Source organism: Cyprinus carpio, chromosome A10, assembly GCF_018340385.1.
Source record: "Cyprinus carpio isolate SPL01 chromosome A10, ASM1834038v1, whole genome shotgun sequence".
NCBI classification, from domain to species: Eukaryota; Metazoa; Chordata; class Actinopteri; order Cypriniformes; family Cyprinidae; genus Cyprinus; species Cyprinus carpio.
The window spans coordinates 18,709,511-18,731,990 of record NC_056581.1 but is presented as its reverse complement, the minus strand read 5'-3'; the positions used below and the strand labels follow the sequence as shown (position 1 = coordinate 18,731,990).

Genomic DNA, 22,480 nt, shown 5'->3' with positions numbered 1-22,480 from the left:
GAATAATGTTCAATTCTAAAGCATGTCGAAATTACCATTATTTGTTAATATTATTATTATTAAGATTTCATATAGTAATAAAATGTCCTTTAAATTATTAAAGCAAAGTACCGGTCTCCCAGACGCAGGGTGGCGCTAATGTAAAATAGCGTCTGATTCACTTTTAGAGAAACGGTTCATTTCAATGAACCGGTTCACGGAGATCCCGCGCGAAATTTACCGTCTTATATTTGCACTTAACAAATACGTAGCTACATATCACTGTTTATCACCATATTTCAAAATACATCTGGCTGAATATGAAAAGTGTTCGCGCTAAGAGTCGAGCGATTCAATCGAATCGGTTCAACCGAATCATCAATACGATTCTCATTCGCGAGTCACTAGTGCAGGAAGGCGAGAGTTAAAGCTGTTTGACCGCGCGTGCAGCTCTGATTATGAACTTATAATATGATTAAAGCTCTTTATAAAGCGTTTGAGGTCAGGTGGAAATCCTACAGGCATAGATTTGTCCCCTGGATAGCGTTAAATCTGCAGAAAAATGAGAGGTATAGTTCGATTTGTGCTCTGTCACAATTAGCCATGCTCAGTTTACTGAGTTTAGTGTTTTTGTTTTCCCAGAACTCTTCGTCAGGTGAAGGATCGATCGCGAGATAAGTTAGTCGAGGACGAGGAGGTGCTCGGATCTCTCGTGTGTTTATTCACGGAACTCCTTAAAAACGACATGAAGAATCAAAGCGAGCTGCTCAGGTTCCTTCCTCAGGCGAAACGCGACAAGTACACTAATGTTGAGGATGAAACACGCGATGCTCCCTCTGCAGTGATGCTGAACGCTCTGGGCTTCCGGATCGAGCGGAAGCGCAGCTCTCTGCAGTTGGCGGGAACCGGCGTGTTTGTTACGCGGGGACGCGCGCCGAAAGGAAGTATTGTAGCGATGTATCCAGGTGTAACACTTCAGTCATCTTATATAAATAATAAATAGTCATTCAATAAACAACACCACATATTTTAACAAAACTAACATTATTTTTTTATAACTATTATTAATAGTATTATTAATTATTATATTTAATTATATATACGATTCATGCTATTACTGTTTTTTTTAAGTTGTTTGTTTTTATTAGTGATTAATGCATGATTCCTAAAAACTTAATTTTAGGATTTTTTTTTTTTTTTTTTTTTTGCGTACATCTCGTGCAATTTCATACTTGTGATTAATGTATTCATTTATCCTTTATGACGTCACGTATCACTGTTTGATTAGTCATCTTAATAAGTATATTAAAATATTATTTAATGCATTCTCAGTAATGACAATAATAACAAACATTATAAATCCATATATAAATATTCTGAATATTATTAAACCTATTTTTATATTATGATAAATAATTATTATTAATGATACTACTAGTAATAATTTATTTACTTAGTAGTAGTAATAGTATATTTTTAAATATGATTCATATTATTACTGTTTTAAACACTTGCTGACAAATAGTACATTTCTTTAGTAGATACATATTAATTATTTATACTATTTATAATTATTTGTATTTATAATTTATAAATATTAACAATGATGATAATACTTATTAATATAAATTATAGTATTTAATAATAATATAACAATAATAATGTTATTGTTAAGTTTTCATAGATTATAATATTATAAAATAATATATTAATAGTATTATTTATATATTAAAAATAATAATTAATAATACAGTGGATATAGAAAATAATCACCCCATTTAAAATAATCACAGTTTGTTGCTCTGCAGCCTGAAATGAAGACACAGTTTTTCTTTTATCCAGCTGTATTTACTCAGGTTTTTATTTTTTATTTATTTTTTCTGCACTATGTCTGTCTTAATTTCAGGCTGCAAAGCAACAAAATATAGTTATTTTCTATATCCACTGTATAGTATAGTATAATAATTATTATTAATAAATAATATATTAATATTTTTTATATTACATTATTATTATTATTATTATTAATTAGTAGTAGTAGTTGTAATTAATAATATTATTAATAATATATAAAAAATATTATTTAATTTATTTTTTAATTGGTGATAAATAGTAAATGTTTTAGTAGTGGTTAATACATGATGTCTCTTCACATAATTATTAGGAATTTTCTGTGTGCATATCATGCGGTTTCATATTATTAAAGGTGAGGTAAACAGCACAGTCCAGTAGTTTTCCTCAGTTATTAATATCTAAATGTATTTTACTCTTTTAATCGACTTCTGTCTGTCATTAATGTTGGTTTATACTCTTCTGTCTGTCTTTAGAAGATTCATCATCATAAGAATGCTGTTGTGATGTTCTCCTTCCACAGGAACCATCTATCAGGCGGACGAGCCCATCTTCTTCCAGTCCATCAGAAATCCGTTTGTATTTCGATGCATCGACGGCGTTTTGATTGACGGCAGCGACAGAGCGATCTCTAAGATAGTGTACCGGTGAGCGGCAAGCATTCACAGCGCATTATAAGTGCACAGCATACAGACACGAATCACACGTCTTGACTGATGAACAGATCGTGTAGCGGACGGGACAGACTCGGCCCCTTCCGTCTGGGTGACTGCTCCTGGCTGACCTCTGACCCCGTGAACCCTCTCGCCGTGGGACAGTACGTCAACAACTGTTCTAATGGTCAGTCAGGCTGGACGAGTCTCACCCTCCACAGCTCTGAAGGAAAACATCTTTGAGACTAAAGTGGCTTGTCATCCACAGAAAAAGCTGCGAATGTCTGCTATCAGGAGTACGACGTGCCTGAAGGGTTTCCTCTTGAGCTCCGTCAGTTCCTGCCCAACGTAAACTACAGAGCTGACGCTCAACGGCAAGATCAGAGATTTCATATGCTGTTATTATTATGACATTATTACCGACATTTGCTTATTTTATCTTTCCGTTTCTATTTCAGATCTTTGCGCTGTGTGGTGCTTGTGTCACTGAGAGATATTAACTGTGGTGAAGAACTCTTCTCCAACTACTACACTATTGTGCATTGAATAATTTATGTATATATACACAGTACAGGTCAAAAGTTTGGAAACATTACTATTTTCAATGTTTTTGAAAGAAGTTTCTTCTGCTCATCAAGCCTGCATTTATTTGATCAAAAATACAGAAAAAAAAATGTAATATTGTGATATAATATTACAATTTAAAATAATTGTTTTTAAATTTATTATACTTTTAAATTATCATTTATTTCTGTGATGCAAAGCTGAATTTTTAGGATCATTATCACATGATCCTTTAGAAATCATTCTAATATGATGATTCATTATCAGAGTTGGAAACAGTTCTGCTGCTTAATATTTTTTCAGAACATGTGATACTTTTTTAGGATACTTTGATGAATAAAAAGTAAAAAAAAACGAAGCTATGTTTTTAAAATATAAATATTTTGTAATAACAATATACACTACTGGTCAGTAATTTGGGGTCAGTAATTTTTTTTCTTTTTTTTTTTTAAATAAAATAAATACTTTTTATTCAGCAAGGATGTGTTAAATTGATAAAAAGTGATAGTAAGAAAATATATTATTAGAATATATATATTAGAAATATTTTTTTATTTTGAATAAATGCAGTTCTTTTTTAACTTTTTATTCATCAAATATATTAGACAGCAGAACTGTTTTCCAACACTCATAATAAATCAGAATATTAGAATGATTTCTAAATGATCATGTGATTATTAGATTTGTTTTTGATTAAATTGAGTTCTTTTTTAATTTTTATTAATATTATGTTTTGCATCACAGGAATAAATTATTTTTTTAAGTATATTTCAAATAGAAAACTATTTATTTTAAGTTGTAATAATATTTCACAATATTACTGTTTTTTCTGTATTTTTGATCAAATAAATGCAGGCTTGATGAGCAGAAGAGACTTCTTTCAAAAACATTAAAAATAGTAATGTTTCCAAACTTTTGACCTGTACTGTGTGTGTTTGTATATACATATATATATATATATATAATATATATAATATAAAGTTGATGTGTTTGCATTATACATATAATCCTTTAAATAAATTATTTTCCTAAAGTGAAGCGGAGTGAGAAAATTGTGTTGGTTTCCAGCCTAACAGTTGTTTTTATTATTATATTTCATTTTAGCATTTAGTGGTTAAGAAACATGGAGGAATTTGTCTTGGTGAAAGTCTGAAAGCAACCAGTGCTCAGGACAAAACAATGTCTCCGAAAGTGATCAGAACTCAAATGCACATTATTTAACACTTCATAGATTAAAAGGAATAGTTCACCAAAAAAATTAAAATTGTTATGGATTTGTATTTTGGGCAGAAGCAACAGTTTGTAGTTAAAAAAAAAAGCCTCAGTGCTGGATGTGTTTCAGCTTTTGTCTTCCCTAGATGTGAAATGTTGGACTGGAGTGCTGTGGATTATTGTGATGTTTTTATCAGCTGTTTGGACTCTCATTCTGACGGCACCCATTCACTATAGAGCATCCATTGATGAGACACTGATGCAATGCTGCATTTTTTTTCCAAATCTGTTCTGATAAATTTACAGCATATTTTCATTTTTGGGTGAACTATACCTTTAATATTTTTACCCGTAGGGTCTCTGATAGTGAAGTAGTTCTGATGTTTTTTTTGTAAAAGAAAACTAAAGTTTTCCTGAGATGTTTATTTACGACTATTTAAAAATGAAATACATATACCTGCTGTTACTTTAACTTTTGATATCAGACATTTGCAAGGAATAAGAGGAAGTTAAACCAACATACATCACATAAATTCAAAAATCAATAACGACGGTCTCATGACGCATCGTTACTGCAAATAAAGATCCAGAGGCGTCCAATCTGATCAAGCTTTTGGATGAATTCATCAACACAGTTGTAATATCTCCAGAATATTTATTTCTGGAACGGTTCGCCAGTTAAGTACAACATAAAATACAAAATAAAAACCAACAAAACGAGAACAGTGTCTATGTACAAACATTTAGAATGATAAAATGTCCTTTTCCAATATTAATCGACGTTTGATTGTCTATTCAACACTATACTTTTATCACATCAAATTAAGTTGAAAAACTGAACTTTAACTAGTAACTTCCCCCTCCTCCAAAAAGCATGAAAGTGAATGAAAATTGAATATGAAACAAAATAAAGCATACAACATTCCAAAGATAATGGAAGGTTTTTAAATGTACATTTTTTCCCCCTGGAAGCAGACAACCATTACTACATTACAATTTCAAATTTTTTTTTTTTTATACAAACTTTGGACAAATTACTGCACCGACACAATTTCCTAAAGCTCTTTTCCATTCTCGCAGGGACAGAAGAAATGAATTGCACAACCTACAGGACTGAATTGGAGAATATCGTATTTAAATCGATCAACACACATCCTTCAAGTATGTCAAGTCCAAAAAAAATAAATAAAACTACGGAGGATTCCGTCCACAGGTACGAGGAAACCACAGACCGTCCAAAAGATCGCCGTCCTGGAAACCCTCCCAGGTTTTGAATGAAGGTTAAGGCAATACTGCAAACCGGGCTTCTGCCTTAACCGCGAGACATTCGAGTTCAGTAAATCCCTAAGATGTGATAATACTGTACATTCAGCTAGCGCCGCTACTTCCTGTGAAGACAACGGCGGCCCTCCGTCTCCGGCGGACGCTAACACACTACACCCACTTGCAGTCGAGTGAATAAATAAATAAATAACTCTCTTCTTAAGCAAATCTCTTTTGAGGAAAAGCGTCGAACGAACGGTAAAGGAAGTCGAGAAGGCATTCTTGTGGCATACGCAGACTTAAAACCAAGTCTGTCAGCCGAAGAAGAAAAAAAAATGGGAAGGTGTGTGGTATCTATACATATTTACAAATTATTGCCATACGAGAGCGTGTAAAATAAAACTCGGGAAAGCTGGAAAAAACAAGCAAACAAGGTCCGAAATGATCCGTTTCATCTGTAAGCGATTCTTGATGCATAGATAAACCTCGGGTCGGTGCTTGCAGGCCTCCACCAAGGACCTGGAGAGCAAGCGGACGCCGATGATGAACAGAAATCATTTACAACGTTGCATAATCGGTTACTGAAGGGAGCAGACGGGTAAAACTGCGGGCCGGTTCTGTTCCCGCGCCGAGAAATCCCTGCAAAATGGTTTTTCAATAAATAGTGATTATTATCCAAATATCAAAAGAAATCGAAAAAAAAATAAAAAATACATGTGCCAGTATTTCAAAACCACTTTGGGAAACAAAAAAACAAAAACTGACCATAATGCAGTCCAATGGTCTTCATTGCAATAAATATGCCAAACGCTGACTGGTAAAGCAAGAGGAACACTAATAAATATGCGCAGAAATATATAAATTACACACGTCGTAATACCTCTATTGTATTTAGGGCCTCTATATATATATATATATATGCTAGAACCACTTTCAATTGTTCGTAGGTTTGTTTTTGCAGTCCATCAAAATAGCAGAAAATCTCCCAGGGTTCTTGTGCTCAAATGGTGCAAAAAAGCCAATTGAAGAAGTGGTCCTAAATGCCGTTCAGACGAAGGGTGAGCTGTAAACACTGATGGGAACCACAGAGAGGCCGAGCTGGCAGCCAGTCGTCACGATGGCTTCGAAAAACCCGGCTGAAGTACGCCAGTTCAAGTTTTCCACAGTATTCGGACGCTTATGACACTTCAAGACTGGAAAATAAATGGCTGTATTAACTCTTGAGAAATCAAGATTTAGGTCTGTACAATTAGACATCACTGATGTCATAGTAAAAAAAAAAAAAAAAGATCAATCTGTACATATATACACACACACACGTATATAATCAAGAAAGCAAAAACAAATGTGTGAAGGAGTATGTGGCGGTGCACATGTTGGATTACTCCGACTGCAGCGCCGTGTGCTGATGTAGTGTGTGCGCTCCCATGTAGCTGCCCGCCTCGCTGAAGTCACTGACCGAAACTGCCATTTTGGCACTTGTGATGTGGTGCGTGCGGCCCTCGAAATCTACGCTCATGTTCCTGTTGTCGTTTAAGAATGGCTCCGACAGGCCCATCTTCAGCCGCTTGGCCGGGGGCCGCTCGCAGTCCTCTCCGCACACACCGATCTGCCCGAGGTCCGAGTGGTAGAAGCCCGTCTCCATCAGGTTTAGACAGTCTCCGTCTCCGTTGCTGGAGTAGTTGAGCGGCTCTTCGTGGCTCAGGGGCCCGCGGTGCAGTCCGTCCAGCGAGGAGAAGCTGTAGGAGTCCAGACAGCTGACGTCTGCAGGGTTACACACCGACGCCACTGTGCTCGTCAGCGCTGAGGAAGAGGACAAGGTTAGACTCGTCTGCTCACCAAGGCTGCACTTACTGGATCAAAAATACAGAAACTAATTTGAAATATTATCGCAATTTTAATTAACTGTTTTCTATGTGAATAAAAAAGTTCAAAAGAACAGGATTTATTTGAATTTATTTATTATTTTGTATAAAATGTTTGTACTGTCACTTTTGATCAGTTTAATGCATCCTTGCTCAAAAGTAATTATCGTACAAAAAAAAAAAACACTAACCCCAAATTAATGTGAGCTGATTTGGAAACTATTTATTTATTTTACAATATTTAATCAAAAGGAATATTAAAAATTTATAAGTCATTTCATTTCATTAAATATAATAAAAAAAAATATGTATATTAATATTTTTTATATTAAATACATTATTTTTTTTTTTTTTTTTTACAATAATCAAAAACATTATAGTTATAATTTCTTTTGAATAAATAAATTATATAATATATATATATATATATATATATATATATATATATATATATATATATATATATATATGAGCTGATTTCTCTCTTTTTTTTTATATATTTAGTCAGATATTGTAGGCAGGGCTCCAGACCAAAAAAATTAAAATAAATAAATAAAAGCCAGTGTTTTTCCTATAAGAAAAAAAATTAGGTGCCAAATTATTTTAAGTGCCACAGAATAAATGCGTTTTATTCTTTTTTTTTTTTTAAACATTTCAAGTCATACTGTTGTGTGTTCATCTCCCCTACTTTCACAGCATCAGCATTTTTAATCCATCCTGAAGATGTCCTGAGAACTAAGGTTCACTTAAAGTGGAAACTAAAGTCTTGTCCAACTTGAGAACTATATTCAGTCACAAAGAATAGCATTGTACTTGACCTACTGCTTTATTTTAATACTGCGTAGCAAATTTTGCAAGTAACTTCGTTGCCCTTTCTGTCTAAATGGTCCCATAAAGTACCCTACTTTTCGCTCGCTTCATTTGTCTTGCTCAGCTAAATATGTCTGTGCGTGTGGTTGCGCGTCAACACGCCTAGTGAGTTAACAAATATAGGCTATATATATATATATATATATATATATATATATATATATATATATATATAATTACCATGCAGCAAAAAATAAAAAACCTTTTACCTAGTATTAATCGGTCAAAATGTTTACAGGTTAGGTTAACAGTTAAACGGTCAATATGAGCATCTCTAACTGGCATATAAACATAATATAACATACAATCATACAAAATTAATTAATTTTAAGTCAACGTGTTCTTGCTCGGAATCCACCATAAAATCTCTCTCTCTCTCTCTCGTCCTTGGTGGACAAACGGCAATTCACTTTTGCTTTATTTGAACAAAGCTTTATGCTGGAGAAATTATTTTTCAAAAGTTTTTTTGCATATGGCCTGTTGAGGCTTTGTTTGTTTGTTTACAAAGCTCATAACTGGCACTATTTATGTCTGAGTCTAATGTTTAATATTTTTTGAAGTGCAATTTTGTTTACATCCTTTTTATTTATTGATTTTGGTTGTTTTTGGTATTTATTCAAGTGCATTGTTTTAAAAGAGACTGACAATCCATTGCTTTTATTGTTTTATTGGTTGTTTTGTTCATTTATTGTGGATATTTAAAATGTTTTCAGTGTCAGTGTTAAATATTCTTTAGAAATAAAAGTTTATTGATCTTTGATAAGGTGTACCTGCATTAGTATGGCGTTATCATTATATTAGTTGAAACTGGTCTTAGAACGACAATGTTATCGTTTATCGCAATAATTTCTTGGAGAATCTATCGTCCAGCAAAATTTGTTATCGTGACAGGCCTAATCAGCATCACTATATCAGCAGTTTGGGCTCGAAGCATCCTATAAATACTGTCGTACGTCACACATCCAATCTGTTTTTCTTCATTAGTAACAAACAGTTATATAGGAGCTGCTGAACTTCATCTTTAGCTCTTTGCATTCTTATCATGCAGACAACAGGTTAAGTAAAAATATGAATATATAATGCATATATTTAGCAAAATGCTTTTCTGTGTAGTTGTTTTTTCTTTTTCTAGCTGACTGATTATTGGTTATTCTAAATGTATTGTAACGTGTTACACGATTTCCGCGGTTTGAAACACTGAATGAGCGATTCAGGAAGATACAGTACAGTATCTTATAAAATACCTATAAAAGCTTATTGTGTTTATTGTGTTAAGTGCGCTACAAGCTCACGCATTAAACACAGCATATAGACTAAAGATCCTGATAACAAGAAGCCATATTAGTATCGATTATAAACGAGAATTGTTAATATCCACACAGCTGACAGCTTTACCTGTTGTAGTTTGTTCAAGTTGCGCACGAAATAGACCCTGCTTTTCTGCACCTGTACTTCACACGTCTCCGTCACTTTCTCTCTCTTTCTCTCGTGCTGCACAGCTGGAGCTGCTTTCAGCAAGAGTGCAGTCAACGCTGCTGTTCGGCAGAGATGAGGACCGTTTGAAAGCCTTTTTTTTCCCACTAAAACTTTGATGCGCATCGTCTCAGTTTATTACGTCAGCATAACAAAAGATGTGATCGCAAAACAAGCAGGAAAAAAGGCATTAAGTCATAACATGTAAATTTATATAGCCACCAGTGGCGATCTCAACAAAAATATCTCACAAATTAATATTTCTTGGTCGCAAATACGATTGTTTTAGTCGCAGTCTGGAGCCCTGGTTAGGTCCTTTGCATATATATATTTTTTTTCCCCCAATATTTATTCAGTAATAATAAATGGAAGGGGAAAAAAAAACAATTTGACAAAACAAATAGCTCAGCCAACGGCCGATAAATTAGTCTAAAACTTACTTTTTGTATTTTATTTATCGAACACTAACTTTTTATATTGCTGTTGTAGTGTAACCCACTACAGGCAGCTCTTTACAGTGACTTCCCTACAGTTTAAGGTGTCTACTACCACTTCTTACTATAAAAATTACTGTAACACAATGGCTTACTGCTTTACACATTAACAGAAAGCTGTTATCAAAGCATTAAAACAGAAGTGAGGTACAAGCACGTCTGAAAATGTTTAGTAATGTACCGGAGAGGTCACTGGCTGTGATGGAGTTGAGCAGGTTGAGCTGTTGTTCGGTCGGAGGCTCTATCCTGCCGCTGCCGCTGGAACACACAGAAGCAGATCCATCCACCAAACCCTCGGCCTCATCCACCAACCGGTCCATCAGATCCCTGCAGAGGCCATGAGGAGAGGAAATCAGCTCACTTATAAAACACCTGTCGCTTTGTAGCAGGTTCACACTGAAGATTTTAACTAGTGATCGACCGATATTGGCTTTTTTGACAGCCGATATCTTGGAAAGCACGGTGGCCGATAACCGATATTTTTATTTTTTATTAATATTTAAGAAATTTGAAAACATTTGACAATGGGTTAAAAATAAATGTGTAAAATAAACACTTATACTTTAGAGCACAAAGTATTTTTCACAAATGAATAAATATTTAATAAAAATATAAAAAAAGTTAACACTGTAACCAACAGGGCACTCAGTATTCTGGGAAGTTTGTGTGCATTGGGAATCATATCTTTCAAATTAAGCCAAGGCAACACTCATTTTACATACAGCACAATATAAAAAAAGTTAACACTGTAACCAACAATTCGGTAACGATACAAGTGAAAATCCACGGTTCTCGGTACCAAAGCAAAACACAAAAATATGCAAAAAAAAAAAAAAAAAAAAAAAAAAAAACTTTTTAGCACTAAAAATAAAACCAATGGCATTCTTTATACTTATTTACAATTGTGTTTTAAAGTTTTTCTACAAGTAATATAATTATGAAAAACAGTAAACAAGTTTCACCCAAATTTAATTTGTCTTTTAATTAATGAAATTTAAACACATTTAATTTTTTTTGTTAAATAAAGGGGATTTGCTATTAAAATTAAAACATGGAAGAAATATTGTGTGATTTACTTCTTCAAAAAATAAATTTTTTATTTTTTTTCAACAGCAGTAGCAGTATCACATACATTCTACTAAATAATAGTAATATTTCTAGCACAATGAAATGTAAAAATAAACTTTTGTTTTTACGGGTTCCTTACATTCTATTTGTGGCAGCACTCCCCCGCCCCATATATACATGTACCATATATGCAAATTCATTTTCTGCCAACAGGAGGCGCTTTAAGAGCGGGAGAGATACAGGATTCTCCGGTAACGGCTGTAAAGCAATGCTGAGCTCACAAACGCTGCCTTATCAAGCATTACATGCAAAATGTAATAAAAATGAAATCAAAAATTTTCTAAATACAGTCGGTTTCCTTCTGAAATACAGTGATTTAAAAACACTGCATCGGTTTTTGATTTTGAAACGTGCAGTGCTCATGTTTATTCAATGAAGTCAAAGCCTTTTGGAAAATCTATTTGTGGCAGTCAGTTTTGATATTGTAATAAATCAATGTGTGGAAAACCCTGGGTTGCCATGAATACCTTTAAATTGACACTGGTTTTACTCAAATGAAACAGTAAAATGCTTGTGAAGTGACTCAGAACAGTTCTGGTGATGTTGTTTATGTATTTATGTCCTCATTGAGACGGCAGATACTGAAATTACTGCAAGCGTCACGCGCTTCAGTCTATGTAGTAAACAAAACCATTCATTCATTCACACAGAGACACGAAGAACATGCAGGATTCATATTTCAACCAACTTTTGCGGCTTAACATTTACAGATACTGGTCCATATGGAGATTGGAGATTCCGTTCACGTTTTCTGCTACGCGGAAATCATAGTGCTGTATGCGTCAAGAACCAGGTTGACCGGGTACTCGGTACCCACCGGTACTTAAAGAAACCTGGTACTGTGTGACATTTTCATTTATTTAGTACCGACTTGGTACCGAAGAACCGGGTCTTTTGACAACACTACAGCACACAGAGAAAATGATATGAATGTGACAGTGGGCAAATGCATAAAGTGCAGCATAATTTGAAATCATGAGTTTAAAGTTTAAAGCACGCAGAGAACACGCAATCATGCAGGTCACATGCACACTTCACAGGATCTCACAGCTGGATTCGACGAAGTTTGCAAGGTTTGTGAAATTAAATGTTCATTAATCATATAAAGATTTGTTTTATTTATATTTGTTTGTATTTGCTTAATGCTGACGGCAAACGAGAAAGTATTATAATGTTTGCCTTTCTATTACTAGTAATATAAAAGCAATCATAATACTTTTTGTATACGTTAATTCCTAATGTTTAACCATTCTATCTGATTTTTATATGACAGACTTATGTCCGTATTAAGATGACAGCCAACAAGAGAGAGAATTTAACCATTCTATCTGAGTCCCTCCCGCCGCAAACACATGTGCCAAGCAGAAACACTTATCGGCCGATGCCGATATTTAAAAAAAATTAATAAATATCGGCCGATATATCGGTCGACCACTAATTTTAACATCCTCTCAACAGAAGATCATTACGAAACTCACGTAACACCAGGATAACTGCTGAACTTCTTCTTCCCGAATCGGTTTTGCTGGACGAAAAAGTCGAATCGCTCGGACTTCTTCCACATGTAGTAAAACGCAACACATTCTGCCACCGTTCGTGTGTTGACTGAAAGAAAAGTTACATGCAACTTAATAATCAGGCATTATTGGTGCAAAACATTGTTTCTGCTTGCATAAAGGCTGTGAACAATGTGGAAAATCATTTTAATATCATTCCAGCCAGACATTTTTTAAACCGATAAAATCCCAATAGAAAACGAAGACCCACACTACATTATTTTCCATAGAATATTCATCATAATTATGAAATTCAATGCAATGTTAATTGAATTTTATGTTGTATTTAACGTGAGTGACATCTGATTTATGTAAACACTGACTCAAAACTGCATTTAAATATCTAAGACAACAGGTTAAAAAAAAAAACAGGAGAAAAGACGGCGTCTTACTTTGTGTTTCTGAATGAGGTGGAAGTTCTTCTCGTACAACAGAAGAGCGTGTTCAAAATTTCGGCATTCTTCTTCAGACCACGGGAGCATCTCGTCTAAACAATTACATTTAGATTAGTTTATTATTCAACACTTAGTTCAACAACTCTGCTATAACAGCAATATTTCCACTCACCCTTTGAGGATTTGTCTTTGCTGCGATAGTGTTCAAGAGCTTCCTGGACGTTGTAGTTACACTTCAAAAGCTCATATAAAGCCTGGAGAAAACAAACAGGTTAGTTAACCCTTTAAAAGCTTACTTTTAAATTTCCTAAGCCCTCTAAATCATCCACATGATCAAAACTTTGCTGTTAAATCGGTTTCACACAATCTACTCCAAGGCTTCTGTCGTCTGATCGATAGTTTGAACATCAAGTAAAAGTTATTTTAGTTTAGTTGCACAAACGTCCTCCTTCAGTTTGAGCTTCACGTGTATTTTTGCTGTCAAATCTTTACTGATTTTATCAAGTAAACATATGAATAATTCTGATATTGTTAGTAATTTTTAAAGATGAACACTTCACTTTACTTGATTCTCCAGACATCATTTTTTATTTTTATATATATATATATATATATATATATATATATATATATATATATATATATATATATATATATATATATATATATATATATATATTTTTTTTTTTAGAAAAATCTCAAATCTGATCATCAGGATCTTTTGGGGAACGTTTGTTTGTTCATCTCTCAATCATCACTGGATTGCACTGCATTATATGTTTTGATCATTTAAATCTCATCTTACTTCAGGGTTTCTGCAAGGTATCATCAAATCTAATTTAATGTTTTTTTAATGCCTTTTTTTTTTAATGCTACGTATGACCCATTTATAAATCACAAACACACCAGCGGTCAAAGTCTCTTCCGCTCACCAAGGCTGCAGTAATAGTAATATTGAGCAACATTATTTCATTTTGAAATCATTTTCTATTTGAATATATACTAAAATGTAATTTATTTCTGTGATGTGCAGCTGTATTTTCAGCATCATTACTCCAGTCTTCAGTGTCACATGATCTTCAGAAATCATTCTAATATGCTGATTTGATGCTCTGTAATTATCAATTATTAGTGGTGCTCAATTATTAATAATGGTTTATTATCATCAGTCAGGGCTGGGTGTTTTTACAAAAAAATTTAAATCTCGATTTTTCAAGAATGTTTGACCGATTCTCAATTTTTGACTAGTCAACTTGAAAATGTAACTACAATATGATTCAAGTTCTCTTTTTTTTTTTTATTAACCCTCTAGTTAAAGAAAATTCTATTCCAAATGCAGCACAAAAGAAGTTATCAACATGATGTAAATGTTAAACAAATCACTTGTTAAATATCTTTGCAGAAAAGATGCAAAAACTACAACTACAAGGGCCTGTTGTCTTATACATTATGTGTTCAGAAATAATACAAGGGAAATTCTTTTAGAAAATCTCAAAAGTCAAGGTAATTCAAAATGACTGAAAGTGTAACACCAGTAGACTTAACTATAAATGTTCTTTAAAAACAACAGCAGCTTTCAGCCTGTCAAAAATGACTGAAAGTATTCCACTGCCTGCGTCCCATCTTTGTCAACACAAAAGCTCATTCTGTGTGAATGGTATATTTATTTATGGTGCTATATTTATGGTCCTTCACAGAGCGTGTCACACGCGAGGGGTTAATCACATGCGTTGTTTTTTCTGTGTAAACATGGATGTGTTTGTCTGTTGCTCCCGGAGTGTCTAATTCTAACATTTGGTCATTTTTGGCACATTTTTTCCTTCTTATTTTTGTGAAAACCGTGATACATTTTATTTTTCAGGCTTCACTGATGAATAAAAAGTTCAAAATAACAGCATTTAATTGAAATAAAATCTTTTGAAACATTATCTTTTCTGGCACTTTTTTTTCCTTCTTATTTTTCTTGTTGAATAAACGTATTTATATTTTTTTATAAAAAAAAAAAATAATTAAAAAAAAGTTTCTTTTAAACGGTAATATATTACGGTTTCCACAAAAATTATGATGACCGGAGTACTGATGCTGAAAATTCAGCTTTGTTCACAGGAAAAAATTATATTTAAATATTCAGCTTTGTTCACAGGAAAAAATTATATTTAAATAAAAAAAAATGTAAAAAAGTTAATTTTAAAGTCGTCAGCAGCGCTGCACAGGACTTGCTCGAGAAGGATTTGACATTTCGTATTTAAACCACGAAATCAACAGTCACCAAAGAAATGTGTTTTTGGTTGTGAGGGAAAGATAACCTCGTTCAGCTTCCCAAAGAACCCGGCCTGAAGTCAGCAGTGGATGCAGTTGTTTCTCCAGAGTTGTGCAAGTGTGTGTGTTTGTTCCCAGCGTTTCGGTGACGAATGTTTTACAAACAAATTAAATAAAATTGAAGTCAGTAAAGTTTTTGTTCCCGTTTTATTTACATCGATGTCACAGCTTGCAGACGATCGCTGTGCAAAAGCTCTGCTTGCTTGATGACAGAAAGCTGCATCGATCTTTTATAAATCTGATAAAACTAAAGACTCTTCGGAGATATGAAGGATGCAGTACTACTCTATAGGTACTCAAGAGTGACATGAGATTGACAGAAACTGTGTTACGTCTCCTTTAAAAAAAAAATCTTTACAGGGTTAAGTGTTACTGATAACAATGCTATGAGTGCCGAAGTGTTCAAATCTATTTAGTGGACATAATTAACAGCCCCTCAAGTGTAATGAACGTGTTTGGTTTGTGTAAAACTACAGATCTGCGATCGTCACCTGCTCGTTGTCTTTGACTAGAGAACATTTGCCTTCTCCATCCAACTTTCCGTCCACACGCAGAGCGTCCTGCAAGAAGCTTTTGACTTTTGACTCGGGCAACATGTCCGGCTGCCAAAGCAGCTGATCTTCCTCTGCGTACACTGAAAAACACATAACAGGATTTCTCTCACAGTCTAATACATCTCCAAACACGCTGCATCAAAACTGTGCAGATGGTGAAAAATTATTGAAGTGCCATCAGGTTTCAACCAAAGCCTACATTATTTTGCACAAAATTTTGTTTCACTTGCTAAAGGCATTTCATGTTGTATTTAACACAGGTGACACCGAATTTATTCAAATCTGCACTTCATTTAAATATGAAAGACTCACCTTTATCCTGGTCGTTATAACAGGTAAGAGCAGGAATTTCTGCCTGATATTCAGATCCCACCATGATCTCCTGTGAAAACACAAATTAATCAAATATACACTGATCTTCAGCGGGTTTACAACTTTGTCCGACACATAAATGATAGAAAACAACCCCTTTTGAACACGACAGTAAATAGTCTAATATTTCTCACTGTAGAGCACAATGACAAATTTTCCTCACCTTGCGAGAGTCTTCAGGACTCAAACCATCATCCTCGCCCTCAGATTCTTTGTCTCCGTCGTAAACCACATTCGCTGAAAAACAAACAACAAAATTGAGCGCTAGCGAAAATCCAGATGCTCAAATGGAAACTGAAGCAGAACCTGCACTTTCACAAACAATGTGTACATGCTTACAGCGAAGAGTTCTGGGGAAGAAATCGTTGGTTTCGTGTGACGTCACAGACGGCGTGAGGTCATCGGCAGACGACTGTGTTTCTTCATCGTCTCCAGAGAGCAGATCTTTAGCGATTTCCTCCTGTTACGAGAAAAGAGGACACGTAACAATGTTAACGAACGGTAGCGGTTCAACGGATCACAAACTCACGGTTCAGATCATGTCACGGATCAGCAAGAAGAAAAAAACTAATATAACTTTGCTTTCCATTTATTACTTGAAGCCAAGTACTTCTTCGATAACTAAGAAAGATCAATGACAGGGTAAGGAGCCAATAAAAAATAGAGCAGATATACAAATTACAAGCATAGATAAATACAAGAGACCAAAGTAACAATTAAAATAAGGTCAGTAGTATTCAGATTAGGGCTGTGCGATATGGACAAAAAAAACGCGATTTCTTTGATCAATTTTGCGATTTCGATTTTAATCACGATTTTGACACACAGACATGCTTTACAGTCATAAATGCATTCAGTATGAATTTGAAACATATTTCCAAAAGAAAACCAATGAGAGCTTTATCAAAAAGTTGTAACATTTCTCTAGAACAGACATAAGTCAAAATAATCACTAAGTAAAGGTGTTACAAAATGTCTAGACATATGGCAAAAAAAATAAATAAAAAAATCCCGTGTCCAGGGACTTATTTTTATTTTTGCCATGCATTGGTCATAGAGCTCATTGTAGCGGTGCCTCAGGTGTTGAAATAGATTTGTTATACATTATACAGGTTTACACGTACTCCGTCTGTAGTGCGTATACAGTATGTGTGTGCGGTGCAGAAGCAGCAGCGAGAGCACGTTATTGTAACGCGAAAGCACATTAAAATAATGCGCGAGCGCGAATCTCTCCATTCGCATGCAGATTTCCTCTGCTCTGTCACAAAACCAGACACGTGTGCTCAGAAACACGCCGCTCTCGCCCGGAGAGAGTGCGCGCACTTAAAACGTGTCTCCTCTCGCTCAAACTGCGTCCTGTGCACTCACAACTCTTTCTATGCTCATGTGCTAGATATTAATTATTTTTGCACCTTTCTATTTCTAACCTTTTCTGTTCACATCTTTTTCCGCGTGCACTGTGAATGCTCTGATCCATTAACATGGGCTCGGAAAAAATATGCATCACAGATAGTGTGTGAACCTGGAGTTAGGCATATGCCCAGTCTGTTCTGTTTTCGCGCTCCATTTAGGCGTGCTGCATTCAGATTGGATGGAGAGCGGGATAGGGGCTCGTGGAAAATCGTGCTAAAAAAGCGATTTAGAAATTGCGCATGCTCAAATCGTGATTTTATGACGATTTCGATTAATCGCACAGCCCTAATTCAGATACAGAAATGTGTTTTGTTGTTTGTAATGACAGCCGTAGTATTTATAGGCTGCTGTACCTTTAAGACCTGATGCAAGGATTCAATATAATGATGCACATCTGATTTCTTTCTCAGCTGTTTTCCTTCACTCAAGACATAACCGACTTCTCTTACCAGAATCGTTGTCGAGACGGGTATTTTGTCATAATTTTATGTGCACGTGTCTGTTCAAACGCAAGGAAATGCGAAAGGATTCAGTTCGATGTTCGTGCGCCGTCAGAAACGTGCCTCTCTGCGTGTTTGCTTGAGTACCGAATTCTCGTTCTCTTTCGCCTCTTCTTGAGCTGGAATGGTTTAAAATCACTTGAGTGCGTAAACACATACAAACGAGAAACTTTCACTATTATGGTTCATTTTTGCAATTAATCCGCAGATCAAATGCGTGGCGAACCGTGAGGCATGGTCCGTACGGAACAATTATGATCCGTTCAATCCCCAATGAACAGCACAAAAACTGGTCAACAGTTTGGAATAATCATGTTTTTTTTTTTTATGTTTTTGAAAGAATATGCTGATTTGCTGCTCCAGAAACATTTCTGATTATTATCCATGCTCAAAACAGTTGCGCTGCTTCATATTGTTGTTGAAACTGTGATACATTACCATTTAAAAGTTTGGGGTAAGTACCTTTTATTTTTTTTATTTTTTAAATTAAACACTTTTGAGCAAGGACGCATTAAATACGTCAAAAGTGACCATTAAGACATTCATAACGTTAATACAGATTTCTATTTTTCTATTCATCTAAGAATCATGAAAAATAAAACGTATCAGTTTCCACAAAAATCTTTTTAAAGTCTTAAGTCTCTGGGGTATATTTGTAGCAATAGCCAAAAATACATTGTATGGGTCAAAATTATAGATTTTTCTTTTATGTCAAAAATCATTAGGATATTAAGTAAAGATCATGTTCCATGAAGATGTTTTGTAAATTTCCTACAAATAAATATATCAAAACTTAATGTTTGATTAGTAATATGCATTGCTAAGAATTCATTTGGAAAACTTTAAAGATGATTTTCTCAATATTTTGATTTTTTTGCACCCTCAGATGCTAAGAACTTCATTTGCACAACTTCAGACAATATTGTCATATCCTATCAAACCATACATCAATGGAGAGATTATTTATTCAGCTTTCAGCTGATGCATAAATCCAATTTTGAAAAATTGACACTTAAGACTGGTTTTGTGCTCCAGGGTTACACATCATATATGAAGAATGTGAATTTTGCATTTTAAATTAGTTATTTTTTATTTTAAATTTTTAATATTTCATTGTTTTTAAGTTATTTTGAATATTTAATTTGTAAACGTTTTTTTTGTTTTTTTACAATATCACCGTTTTTACTGTTTTTCAAATAAATACAGCCTTTGTAGATCTAATTATAACGACTCTACTCTGGTGACTTACTTTATCTAACGTCATGTCGGGCAGCTCATCGGTCAGCTCTACAGACGAGCTGTCCGCACTCGACCCTCCAGCAGCGCTGTCTGCAGCTTCGTATCTGTACAACGCCAGCAGCTCTTCCAACGGCATACTCCCCTCCTGAGACACAGACCTTTCATTCAACACTTAATCACTGCAAACAATTCAGAAAACTACAGAGGAACAATATCATGTGATCACTGCTGGATAATATTATTAATACGGTGATAATACACACAAGTTTTGTTTTAACAATGTCAGCCCGGTCAAATTTGTAATCAGCCACAGTATAAAAATAAAATAAAAACCTTCTCCAGATCAGCGATTTCCGAGCTCCCGCTCGACTCGGCCTCCCTCATCTCCTCTTCCTCTAACGTACGTTCATCATCGAAATCGTGCACCAGCATTTCTGCCGTCGGGTCAAAATCATGATCATCCGATGATAAAGAGCCAACTAAAAAGATCAAATCAAAACAAAACTTTTTTCTACTGCCGTCGGGTCAAAATCATGATCATCCGATGATAAAGATCAGTATATATATTATATATATATATATATATATATATATATATATATATATCTTATATATATATATTAATAATATATATATGCCCCCAAACTTTTGAACGGTAGTGTATATTGTTACTTACTCCAAAAAAGATTTCTATTTGAATATTCTAAATGCTGATTCTTTTAGAAACCTTTTATTCATCAAAGAATCCTGAAAAAAGTAGAACACAGTTTCCAAAAAAATATTTGGCAGCACAACTGTTGCCAACATTGATAATTCTAATAATAAAAAAATATTTGGCAGCACAACTGTTGCCAACATTGATAATTCTAATAATCAGAGGTGGACCGTACTGAAGTATTTTTACTTTACTCAAGTAGTGTACAGATATAAAATTATATTTTAAAGGATATTTAAATAGAAACCATTATTTTATATTCTAATAACATTTTGCAAGATTTTACAGGGTTTTTGGAAACCATTATTTTATATTCTTATTTATTTTTTTTTGCATTTTGGATCAAGTAAATGCAGCCTTGATGAGCAGAAGAGACTTCTTTAAAAAACATTACAAGTCTTACTGATCCCAAACTTTTGAACGGTAGTGTGTGTGTGTGTGTATATATATATGTTTGTGTGTGTGTGTGGCCTTGTTGAGATTTGGAGTTTTCTTTTATATTCAGAGAAAGATTTACCTGGGCTTGTACTTCCCAAGGAAGCCTGAAATTACAAAATGGAAAAAAAAAAATACATGTTAAGTTTTGGGAATCTACAAAAAAAATAAAGAGTACTGGTTAATTTCCCTTACCAAAAAGTTACCATAGTAACCATAATTTCCACAAACCCTACTGTTACTATTGCAAAAACCCACAGTAAATTATTATGGAATATATTTAAAAATGTATACGTTTTCAAAGTCTTTGTAATTTTCTTAACATTTTTTTATGATGAGTGTCAGCTGATAATATTACCACAGTTTTACTGTAGTAAAGAGCACTTTTAAAGTACTGTTGCCATAGTACTGGTTTGTAAATAAGAATTAGAATAGTAATTCATATTAATATTAATATTAATAATAATAATAATAATAATAATAATAATATTATTATTATGATTTCCCAGATGACAGACCAATTAAGATTAAATAAATTTAATTAAAATTAATTAAAACTAAAAAAAAAACTGTCACTGACTATAAAAATGTAAATTAAAAAAAAAAAACATTAAAAAATAAAAAATACGTGACTCTGACTACTTGTATTTTTTATTTATATGTGAAAATGATACATATAATATACAAGAGTAGCAGTTTGTGAGGGTCACTAAGCAGCCAAAACAATATTTACTATTTATACAGAGGCTCCGAGTCTCTTAAACAAAATACAGCCATGAGTTATTACAAAATAATACATATATTTTTATTTTAAAATACGACAAAAAAAATATAAATGGTTAGATGTCGTCACTTCACAGCATCAGTCCGCTACTGCAGCAACGAAAAAAAAATCACTCTGAAACCACACAGAAGTATTTAGTTTATAAAAGGGGAATAACAGAGAGCTAGAAATATGAGAAAAGCGCGAAATAAAATAAAAACGAGCTGCCTCACGACTAAACTAACCAGACGCTCGCGGAGGCTTTGGCCGCTCGCGGATCTGACGCCAAACACGGACGCTCGACGCTAAAAGAGGCCCCATCGACGCTTCAAACACTCGTTTTGACGGCCAAAATCGTTCGCATCTACACAAAACCGGCCTTTATTCAAAGATAAGACATTATTACACGCAACCAGATACAGAAATCCCAAACTAATGTACTGTGGAAAGAAAAATGAACGACCAAAATATGACGCCTTCCCCCTATTTTCCAACTTACCTCCGCCATCTTGGTACCTTTCGGCTACTGGCTTTACGAGGGAGCCTGGATTGACGTCGCAAACCAATGGCGTGAGAGTATTCTTGCAGGTTCGCTCTGATTGGCGGACGCGTTTGCAACGCACTGCGAACGGGGCACGGGATTGGCTGCTGAGACCGAGCTGGAAATACTGTATTCCAATGGGTTTAATTACCTGAGAATTCAATAGGATGTATTAAAAAGAGACGCATTATGTTATAATTTATTATTACTGCATGTGATAAATAACTTTTTATTTAAAAAACATAGTAGATTATACAAATTGTCAATCATCTTAATCAATAAGTGCAATGATTTTAGGCTACTTGAATGAAAGATCTATATTGTCT

General features: G+C 34.2%; 2 protein-coding genes across 2 annotated transcripts; one reads left to right on the top strand and one right to left on the bottom strand.

Moving 5' to 3' along the window:
- The first annotated feature begins 229 nt into the window (after positions 1–229).
- On the top strand, positions 230–3,072 carry setd9 (SET domain containing 9). Its single transcript, XM_019108048.2, has 6 exons — positions 230–548; positions 622–944; positions 2,354–2,477; positions 2,555–2,670; positions 2,752–2,857; positions 2,942–3,072. Exons 1-6 carry the CDS (start codon positions 451–453, stop codon positions 3,027–3,029), a joined length of 855 nt encoding a protein of 284 aa, XP_018963593.1. The 5' UTR covers positions 230–450; the 3' UTR covers positions 3,030–3,072.
- Positions 3,073–4,894: 1,822 nt separating this feature from the next.
- Positions 4,895–22,206, bottom strand: mier3a (mesoderm induction early response 1, family member 3 a). The gene is made up of 13 exons (XM_042765640.1): positions 22,113–22,206; positions 20,933–20,957; positions 20,034–20,179; positions 19,711–19,845; positions 16,888–17,008; positions 16,712–16,785; positions 16,489–16,558; positions 16,114–16,256; positions 13,476–13,557; positions 13,302–13,395; positions 12,831–12,959; positions 10,406–10,551; positions 4,895–7,325 (listed from the first exon to the last, which is right to left on the bottom strand). The coding sequence occupies exons 1-13, from the start codon at positions 22,119–22,121 to the stop codon at positions 6,904–6,906; spliced, it is 1,596 nt and encodes a 531-aa protein (XP_042621574.1). The 5' UTR covers positions 22,122–22,206; the 3' UTR covers positions 4,895–6,903.
- Between the last annotated feature and the right edge of the window lie 274 nt (positions 22,207–22,480).